The following is a 10,560-nucleotide window of genomic DNA, read 5'->3' as shown; positions in this document are numbered from 1 at the left end:
TCATGACAGAAATTTTATTCAGGACAAAGCCAAACTTGACATTTTCAGGAAGTTTTAGTCAATCTGCCAAACAAACAATGTACTTGATGGACAAACATCTCGTTTTTGGAATGCATTTAAGAACACATTTCATCCTTCATTCAATTTTTAATATTCTTCCCCTTCCTCCTCTCCCTCACCCTCAATGGAGTCGACTCCAACCTCCTCATAATCCTTCTCCAGAGCTGCCATGTCCTCCCTGGCCTCGGAGAACTCTCCCTCCTCCATCCCCTCACCCACATACCAGTGAACAAAGGCACGCTTGGCGTACATCAGGTCAAACTTGTGGTCGAGCCGAGCCCAGGCCTCTGCAATAGCAGTGGTGTTGCTCAGCATGCACACAGCCCTCTGCACCTTGGCCAGGTCTCCCCCGGGAACTACGGTGGGGGGCTGGTAGTTGATGCCCACCTTGAAACCAGTGGGACACCAGTCCACGAACTGGATGCTGCGCTTGGTTTTGATGGTGGCAATGGCAGCGTTGACGTCTTTGGGCACAACATCACCACGGTACAGCAGGCAGCAAGCCATGTACTTGCCGTGGCGAGGGTCACATTTCACCATCTGGTTGGCCGGCTCAAAGCAGGCGTTGGTGATCTCAGACACCGAGAGCTGCTCGTGGTAAGCCTTCTCAGCAGAGATGACGGGGGCGTAGGTGGCCAGAGGGAAGTGGATACGGGGATATGGCACCAAGTTGGTCTGGAACTCCGTCAGATCAACATTGAGGGCACCATCAAAGCGAAGAGAAGCAGTGATGGAGGACACGATCTGACCGATCAGCCTGTTCAAGTTGGTGTAGGTGGGGCGCTCGATGTCGAGGTTCCTGCGGCAGATATCGTAGATGGCCTCATTGTCCACCATGAAGGCACAGTCGGAGTGCTCTAAGGTGGTGTGGGTGGTCAGGATGGAGTTGTAGGGCTCCACCACAGCAGTGGAGACCTGGGGGGCGGGGTAGATGGAGAACTCCAGCTTGGACTTCTTTCCATAGTCTACAGACAGACGCTCCATCAGCAGGGAGGTGAACCCAGACCCAGTGCCTCCACCGAAGCTGTGGAACACCAGGAAGCCCTGGAGACCAGTGCACTGGTCAGCCTGCCAACATAACCACAGATGGAAGCCATGAAATACAGTTGTGTCATTTCATTTGATATTTTGATTACCACTATGAAGGAATTTACCCACCAGTTTACGAATCCTGTCCAGAACCAGGTCAATGATCTCTTTACCAATGGTGTAGTGTCCACGGGCGTAGTTGTTGGCAGCATCCTCCTTGCCGGTGATCAGCTGCTCCGGGTGGAACAGCTGGCGGTAAGTTCCAGTACGCACCTCATCTGAAAAGGCAGGGACAAATCAGTTCTAGTTTAAGACATTCAGTAGGATTTCCCCAACCTTGATGTCGACCCATAACTAGTGATTACCGATGACCGTGGGCTCCAGGTCCACAAACACAGCTCTGGGGACGTGCTTTCCAGCTCCAGTCTCGCTGAAGAAGGTGTTGAAGGAGTCGTCTCCTCCGCCGATGGTCTTGTCACTGGGCATCTGTCCATCAGGCTGGATGCCATGTTCCAGACAGTAAAGCTCCCAGCAGGCATTTCCAATCTGGACCCCAGCCTGACCAACGTGGATGGAGATACACTCACGCTGGGGGAGAAAAAAGGGAAAGAGATCATGTTTCTGCATGAATGGATTACTTATTGGCAAAACCAGTTTCTGATTAAAAAATAAAATCCGAAGTGGAAAACTTTTTGCACACCGGATTTAGCAGAAAGGTGCGTCGTAGGAGGAAAGCTGCAGCAAAATTAAATGACCGAAACGTTGGCCTAATAAACAAGTGTACGGTGAGAAGAAGGTGTGCGGGAGTTTCTTGTTTGATTAAGAAATTAAAAAAAAAAAAAAAAAGTGAAAAGAATTGTCAATACTTCGTTGAGGAAATGTGCTTTTCTTTATAGAACAAAAATAAAATCAACCAGTCAATTAAATACTTAATTCCTAATTAACATTTTCTTAATAAAAAAAAGAAATTGTTTTTTTGTTTGTTTGTTTTTTTTTTTTAAGTAAAAAGCCATTTACAAGTCACTGGAAGGTATAAAGGTCTGGATAGAAGTCAGAGATTCTGTAACCTCTGTAACGTCAACCGTATTGGAGATGAATTTCATATTTTGTTTGAATGTAAAAATGTAAATATAATGAATCTCAGACAAAAATACTTACTAAAGTATTATACAAACGGACCATCTATGTTTGAATTGATTTTGTTACTTCAGCCTAATAAATTAAATGTTATTTATAAATTAGGCGCCTTTTTGAAGAATGTCCTTCCTCTGTTTAAATGATTTTAATTTTTTTTACCTTTGCCAAATTGAGTATTTTAGTTGAACATGTACAGCCTGCCACTTGCGACAAATTTACAAATATTTGTGTTTTTGTGCTCCATACCATGTGATCATGGTCGTGAGTTAAAATAAATGATTGATTAATTGATTGATTGAAGACCGTCAGGGTGTTTCAACTTCCTGGCGCACTGCCCTTTTGTCTGGAACTGCGTTGCTAGGCAACAAGCTCCGCACTCCGCACTGACAACCCAGTAACGCTCAGCAGCCTGACACTTGTATTGAGGGAGACTCGCTAAATAAATCAAGTAGTGAACGGTTAATGAGAAGAAGGAGTTTCATCTCGTCACAGAATAAATAAAAAGGCCATTGCTGGATCAAACTGATGCGCCCCCCCGCCCTGTATCTGCGCAACTGTGAGCTTCTAACATGCATTTTTAATCACAGGCGCCATGCTGACAGCGCATTTCATCCATTTCCCCCATGCACGGATAAGGTTTCTTTGAGTGTGAGACATTTTCAGCAAAATACTCCCGATTCCCCCGTTAGTCATTTCAAATGAGACAACTAAATACCGCAGAGTGGGCGGTTGGGCCGAAGACATGACTTAAATTCTTATTGTGTCCCACTGAAAACCTCTTTTGTTCATTCAGCCCCGCCACGTACCCATCCCTGCACACCAAGAATAAAAACCCAATGGTACATCGTAAATAGAGCATTAATCTAGTTTAAGTATACAGGACTGTCTCAGAAAATTATAATATTGTGATAAAGTTCTTTATTTTCTGTAATGCAATTAAAAAAACAAAAATGTCATACATTCTGGATTCATTACAAATCAACTGAAATATTGCAAGCCTTTTATTATTTTAATATTGCTGATTATGACTTACAGTTTAAGATTAAGATTCCCAGAATATTCTAATTTTTTGAGATAGGATATTTGAGTTTTCTTAAGCTGTAAGCCATAATCAGCAATATTAAAATAATAAAAGGCTTGCAATATTTCAGTTTATTTGTAATGAATCCAGAATGTATGACATTTTTGTTTTTGTAATTGCATTACAGAAATTAACAATATTCTAATTTTCTGAGACGGTCCTGTAAGTACAAGTACAAGTAATAATCTCCATCTTTGCATGTTAAAGGTAAAGTTTTCCCTCTTTTATCCTTAAAACAAGGCTACATCATACAAAAAAAAAACAGTTAAAAATCAAATATGTCAATTTAACAAGTCTGTTTTAAAGTTCTTACCATTTTTGTTGAAGTTTAGAGGGAGGATGGGTGAATATCCTCGACAAGGTGTCTTACAGTTCGACTGTTATGTGGTCGATGTAAGAGATAATGGCGCACATGAGGATGACAGCGGTATTTATACCGCCGCGGCCCCGGCACCGGTCACTTCTGCCCTGCGGTTGGTCAGTTCCCTGTCACTCAACCGAGCTGGAGCGATCCTCGACTTCCTATTGGCTGATGTCTGACCTCAGCAGAAGCCCCGCCCACCAGACCCCACCCTACGCCCTCCCCAGCCGTCATTGTATTGCAGCCATGGCGTTTATGACAGAAAGTAAAATGCTGCGTAATTTTCAGTTTTCCTGGTAGAAAACTGCCAAAATCGGACATCCTCAGCCTATTCACATTATTAACATATTATAAAATCAATACAAATACAATTAAACATCAAATGGTTTGTGATAGAGTGGAATAGAATGAAGAAGATATACATTTACTATCATTCATTATTTAATTTACATTTATACGCCAGATCACATAGATAGGCTACAACTAAAAAGTCTTCATCTCTAAAATGTGCACCATCATTTGCAACCACTGACTGAACTACATTTCAAATCTTGCACTCGGAGGACAAGTCAGACCATGATGCTTTCTTTGTATCACACATGTAATTTTATAAATAAAGTAATTTGAAATCTGTGTCCGGATATATCATTTTAACGAAAGCCAACTGCTTTATTTTTTTTTAACGCAATAGTTGCTTTTGCCATCTGTCTCACAATAGGCTACCTGTTTCAAACTAATATTTGCAAAATACTAAAAAATTCATCCAGTTTTTGCAGGTTGGCTGTATAGACTTTAGCTGACAATATTTCCCAGTGGGTTGGTTCTGTTTTTCAGTCTTCCTTAAGATACAAGATAAACTGCCCTGTCACACAGGGGGGATACAGGCTGCAGAGCACTGTAGACGCCCAACCCCCAGCTCTGCTCCCAAGATTTAACGGTTGCTAGGAAATGAATAAAGGAGTTGCCTGGATACAGCCCAGTATCCAGACAGACTGCCTTTATCTGCCGGTCACGTGACGCAGCTTAAACAGCAGCATTAAGGCTGTACTGTAGCTGTGTGTGGGGCTGAGATCCGCCTCTTTCCCCAAATCTGCATGTACTGTATTGATGGGGAAACGCCCTTATATTGTCTCCATAAGGTTGATGCAGTTTGTTCTCATTGACGTTTTGCACATAATTGAAAGCACAAAAAAGGTTGATCTTTAAGAATTTAGTGACTGGATTCAGCTCTGTTTGCGTCATTCAACCATCACCATCACTTGTTTATAATAGATGGTTTGATACATTTATTGATATTTATTCCAGCATCAATGTGGCTCCAATGTCGATGCATTTCATTCTTATTTCTTCTGAACTCGTGTTTTCTTCCTGTAAAGCCCCACCCTCGCAACCGCACAGCAGTAAAGTGAAACGTCACACCACAAGTTTTCTTACATGATAAAAGGGACATTTTGCTTTTGTCTTGCTCAGTTTATTTGACAGCATTTTTATGCAACAACACAGTTGTGCTCTGCTACTTCGCCGGGTATCATATTCCTTCTTTGAGAAGGATGCAAAGCACTCAGGACCACTCCCATGTACCGAGCATTCCCATCCTCCCCTCTCATCTTCTGAGCAGCTGCTCAGACCCGCCCGGCCTCACAGCTGCTGCGGAGGAAGAAGAGCCGGTCCGGAGGAGGGTGGGAGGTAAAGTCCAAGGCTGTTGGCAGTGTTGGCAGTGTTGGCTGTTTCCTCTTCTTCTTTTTTGCCTTCCCCTGCTGTTCATATCAAGTACAGCAACCACTATTAGCTGCAGTGAATCATAATGTGGGCTGCATCCTCACCCTGCTGGTTATGAGACGAAAGCTCACACATTGAGAATCCATTTTTAGTTCATCCTTTTTTTTTCCAAGAATTTAATTTGACTTAGAAAGCACTGATCATGTCACAAGGTAAGCCTCATTTGAAATGGCCCTCATTCTTTATTATTCAAGTCCAAAGCAGTTTTTATGAAGTGCTGGCTCCGAGGAGTTCAAGGTCCCTGACACCTCCACTTTGTCCCTATAAACTGCAGTTCGTGCAATTTTAGGTCCTCACACAGGACAGGACAGGACAGGACAGTACCAGGGGGAGCTGAACACTAGTCGCCATCCTGCACAACAAGCAAGCGGAGACGACAGGCAGTCACGTGATCGCCCCACTGAATGACATCATTGCAGAGAATCTAGGACAAAGAGGGAGGAGAGCAGAACGCTGGCATATTGGATGATGGCAGCCTATGGCAGGCCTCTGCAACATGGATGCCTGGCAGATACCAGCTCAAGATGAAAGCTTTTTGTGCAGTAAAAGCGTTTGGGAACTTTCCTGAGCTGCGCTGGGGGAAATTATGCCACCCAGTGCGGGATGCTCAGTGATCATGTATGCCTAAGAATTTTTACCCTTTTTACCTGATCACCTATTTAGTCGGCTTGCCCTCAAAAATAACTCAAAATAAATTAAAAAAAAATAAATAATAATAATAATAATAATAATAATAATAATTGATTGAAAGATTTTAAGGAAATCCCTACGTTAAACCAATTCATCCCATCAATGATCAAAAATCCACCTTGCACTTTAAAGTTTCAACCATGCATTCATCCCTTTTGACGCTATTTATTTTATTTCAGTGGACTAAAAATCTATTTTAAAGCATCGATTTTGTTCAGATCAGAATGCACAACGCAGACAATATACATTTGGGTAGTTGCAAGGCTTTTTTTCTCATGGCACACATGCAGGAGCGGTGCGTGTATAAATGCGGGAGCGCCGCCCTCGCAGGCAGCAGTTGTTGCATCGACCCCGTTGGGTTCAACACGCGACGCTTTCTCCTCGTTTTTACAAAGAATCCCTCCTTACATTTTCACCCCATCCTCCTTTTGCCTTTGACACTAAATTGGAAACATGGTAAGTTCGTTTAATACTGGAATTCTGTTCCAGAAATTCAAGTTTAATTCAGCAGTCTGGGTCTCTGTTGTTACACGATTTCGTCATGACGGGTTTCCAGTACACAAACCTTTTTGACAGCCAGCAATTAATATCCGGAATAAATGTCTTTGCCGCGCGTCTTAGTGATATTAAGAATGGAAGAGAACTGTGTGCGTTTTTCAGTGGATGCGCAGATTGGTCCGCAGCAAAGGCGACGGGGTTGTCGTCGTAAAGATGAGAACAATGCACTGACTGGACAGTGCAGGATCTGCTTCAGTTCAAACCATGTTTTTTTCTTCCATTTCTTATACATTGTATTTGTATTTATAGACTAAATTGTGGCTGCATACTCTGTTTAGGAGCTGGGAGGGGCAGTCTGGGTGTGGATGGATGAATACATCCGATTGCAGTTTTGCATCATTTTTGATTAATGCGATGCAGTAGGAAATGTTTTTGATCAAATTTTCCCCCCGATGCAGCTCAGTTATTCTATCTCAAATATTATATTAAATTTCCGTCATAAATGTAAATGAAGGCATTTGATCGATCTTACCTAAATTGATTAATTTGAATAACGTTCAGATTTATTTCTAAAGCACGGATGTGATTTGTCAGATGTCTTTTCTTCGCTTCCAAATATCAGTAGTGCATGTGTATCTTCAAGGACACCGAATGGAAGATTCCAGAACATGAAATGTGCGCGCCTGTGCACGAGCAAGTGAATAGACTGCATGAAGAGAAGAGGGGCGATACTGGGATAGAAAGACAAGAGAACAAAAAAGACTGAAGAAGAGGAGAGAATGAACCTCCTCTGCTGGGGTTGCTGACGGGCTGTTCTGTCTCCTGCGGGTTGTGGTGCAGGGAGGTGCCTCTTGCTGCATTGCCTGTTCCCCTCAGATAGGGGGAGCAACTAAATATCCCCAGTGTTCAGATATCTTTATGTATACATTATTGTTACATATGTATTATCCTGTGTGAAAACAAATGTTAAACTAACACAATAGGACGGCAGAAAAAAAAATGATCTGCTTCTTATCTCTCTTTCTCTTTTTTCTCCCACAGCGTGAGTGTATCTCCATCCACGTTGGTCAGGCTGGGGTCCAGATTGGAAATGCCTGCTGGGAGCTTTACTGTCTGGAACATGGCATCCAGCCTGATGGACAGATGCCCAGCGACAAGACTCTGGGAGGAGGAGACGACTCCTTCAACACCTTCTTCAGCGAGACCGGAGCTGGAAAGCACGTCCCCAGAGCTGTGTTTGTGGACCTGGAGCCCACGGTCATCGGTAATCACTAGTTATGGGTCAACATCAAGGTTGGGAAATCCTATAGATACACTTCAGGTGGAGCTTTGATAGGATTATTACACACACACACACACACACTCACACACGCATACGCACACGCACACGCACACGCACACACACACACACATATACATACACGCACACTCACGCACACACACACATATACATATATTCATACATGCACACATACACACACATAGCCACATATACATATACACATTCTCACACACACACACACACACACACACACACACACACACACACACACACACACACACACACACACACACACACATACATATATTCATACATGCACACATACACACACATAGCCACACTTACATATACATGCTCTCACACACACACACACACACACACACACACACACACACACACACACACACACACACACACACACACGTACACAGCCACACAAACATATACATACACACACATACACACACAGTGTGCAGGGGTGGCAGTAGCTCAGGTGGTAGAGTGGGTCGTCCAATGATCGGAAGGTCGGCGGTTCGAATCCCGCTCTGCCCCAGTTTGCTGTCGTAGTGTCCTTGGGCAAGACACCTTACCCACCTTGCCCCGTGTGAATGTGTTTGAATGTGTATGAATGTTGGTGGTGGTCGGAGGGGCCGTTTGGCGCGATATGGCAGCCACGCTTCTGTCAGTCTGCCCCAGGACAGCTGATGCTACAAAACATAGCTACCACCACCAGTGAGGATGTGGATGAATGAATAATGATCTCTGTAAAGCGCTCTGGGTGCCTTGAAGGGCGCTATATAAATCCAAGTCATTATTATTATTAAAACACACACACACACATAGCCACACAGACATGTACATACACACGCACGTATACACACACATACACACACACACATAGCCACACAGATGTTCAGCTGTATGCTTGCTCTGTAGTTTTTGGGGTTAGTTAGTCTCGGTAGCTTAGCTTAGATTGTGATTAGATCTCGAGATTTGGGACGATTGCTGCTCGTGTTACTGAATATCTTCGACTAGAACTGATTTGTCCCTGCCTTTTCAGATGAGGTGCGTACTGGAACTTACCGCCAGCTGTTCCACCCGGAGCAGCTGATCACCGGCAAGGAGGATGCTGCCAACAACTACGCCCGTGGACACTACACCATTGGTAAAGAGATCATTGACCTGGTTCTGGACAGGATTCGTAAACTGGTGGGTAAATTCATTCATAGTGGTAATCAAAATATCAAATGAAATGACACAACTGTATTTCATGGCTTTCATCTGTGGTTATGTTGGCAGGCTGACCAGTGCACTGGTCTCCAGGGCTTCCTGGTGTTCCACAGCTTCGGTGGAGGCACTGGGTCTGGGTTCACCTCCCTGCTGATGGAGCGTCTGTCTGTAGACTATGGAAAGAAGTCCAAGCTGGAGTTCTCCATCTACCCCGCCCCCCAGGTCTCCACTGCTGTGGTGGAGCCCTACAACTCCATCCTGACCACCCACACCACCCTAGAGCACTCCGACTGTGCCTTCATGGTGGACAATGAGGCCATCTACGATATTTGCCGCAGGAACCTCGACATCGAGCGCCCCACCTACACCAACTTGAACAGGCTGATCAGTCAGATCGTGTCCTCCATCACTGCTTCTCTTCGCTTTGATGGTGCCCTCAACGTTGATCTGACAGAGTTCCAGACCAACCTGGTGCCATATCCCCGTATCCACTTCCCTCTGGCCACCTACGCCCCCGTCATCTCTGCTGAGAAGGCTTACCACGAGCAGCTCTCGGTGTCTGAGATCACCAACGCCTGCTTTGAGCCGGCCAACCAGATGGTGAAATGTGACCCTCGCCACGGCAAGTACATGGCTTGCTGCCTGCTATTCCGTGGTGATGTGGTGCCCAAAGATGTCAATGCTGCCATCGCCACCATCAAAACCAAGCGCACCATCCAGTTCGTGGACTGGTGTCCCACTGGTTTCAAGGTGGGCATCAACTACCAGCCCCCCACCGTAGTTCCCGGGGGAGACCTGGCCAAGGTGCAGAGGGCTGTGTGCATGCTGAGCAACACCACTGCTATTGCAGAGGCCTGGGCTCGGCTCGACCACAAGTTTGACCTGATGTACGCCAAGCGTGCCTTTGTTCACTGGTATGTGGGTGAGGGGATGGAGGAGGGAGAGTTCTCCGAGGCCAGGGAGGACATGGCAGCTCTGGAGAAGGATTATGAGGAGGTTGGAGTTGACTCCATTGAGGGTGAGGGGGAGGAGGAAGGGGAAGAATATTAAAATAAACATCAAGGAATTAGCTAAATGAGAGATAATGTGTGTTCTTGACTGCATTCCAAATAGATATTTATTCCATAAATTAAAGTATCTGTTTGGAGTTCAATTGAAACTCCTGAAAATGTCAAATTGGGCTTTGTTCGGAATAAAATCTCTGAGATGTGGGATGTTGTTTGTGGGTTTTGTTTTTTTTATTATAATGAATTCGTCATGAGCAATTTTCATCAAAATGCAAAAATGTAATGTTCTTATCTTTTTCATGAAGAATATTTTAAATAGTTACATTGCTGAGATTGATTTGTCATTTATAGCATATTTAATGTTTTACTTGTCAGAAGTAATTCCTGCAGAAATTATCACTCATTA

At 44.2% G+C, this 10,560-nt stretch overlaps 2 protein-coding genes across 2 annotated transcripts; one reads left to right on the top strand and one right to left on the bottom strand.

The window, feature by feature from the left end:
- LOC133456645 (tubulin alpha chain-like) lies at positions 1 to 3,775 on the bottom strand. The gene is made up of 4 exons (XM_061735158.1): positions 3,621 to 3,775; positions 1,455 to 1,677; positions 1,219 to 1,367; positions 1 to 1,128 (listed from the first exon to the last, which is right to left on the bottom strand). Exons 1-4 carry the CDS (start codon positions 3,621 to 3,623, stop codon positions 148 to 150), a joined length of 1,356 nt encoding a protein of 451 aa, XP_061591142.1. The 5' UTR covers positions 3,624 to 3,775; the 3' UTR covers positions 1 to 147.
- Positions 3,776 to 6,437: 2,662 nt separating this feature from the next.
- On the top strand, positions 6,438 to 10,358 carry tuba1c (tubulin, alpha 1c). The gene is made up of 4 exons (XM_061735159.1): positions 6,438 to 6,593; positions 7,677 to 7,899; positions 8,978 to 9,126; positions 9,217 to 10,358. Exons 1-4 carry the CDS (start codon positions 6,591 to 6,593, stop codon positions 10,195 to 10,197), a joined length of 1,356 nt encoding a protein of 451 aa, XP_061591143.1. The 5' UTR covers positions 6,438 to 6,590; the 3' UTR covers positions 10,198 to 10,358.
- The last annotated feature ends 202 nt before the right edge of the window (positions 10,359 to 10,560 follow it).

This window comes from Cololabis saira, chromosome 12 (assembly GCF_033807715.1).
Source record: "Cololabis saira isolate AMF1-May2022 chromosome 12, fColSai1.1, whole genome shotgun sequence".
Lineage (NCBI taxonomy): Eukaryota > Metazoa > Chordata > Actinopteri > Beloniformes > Belonidae > Cololabis > Cololabis saira.
This window is presented reverse-complemented; position numbering and strand designations above follow the sequence as displayed.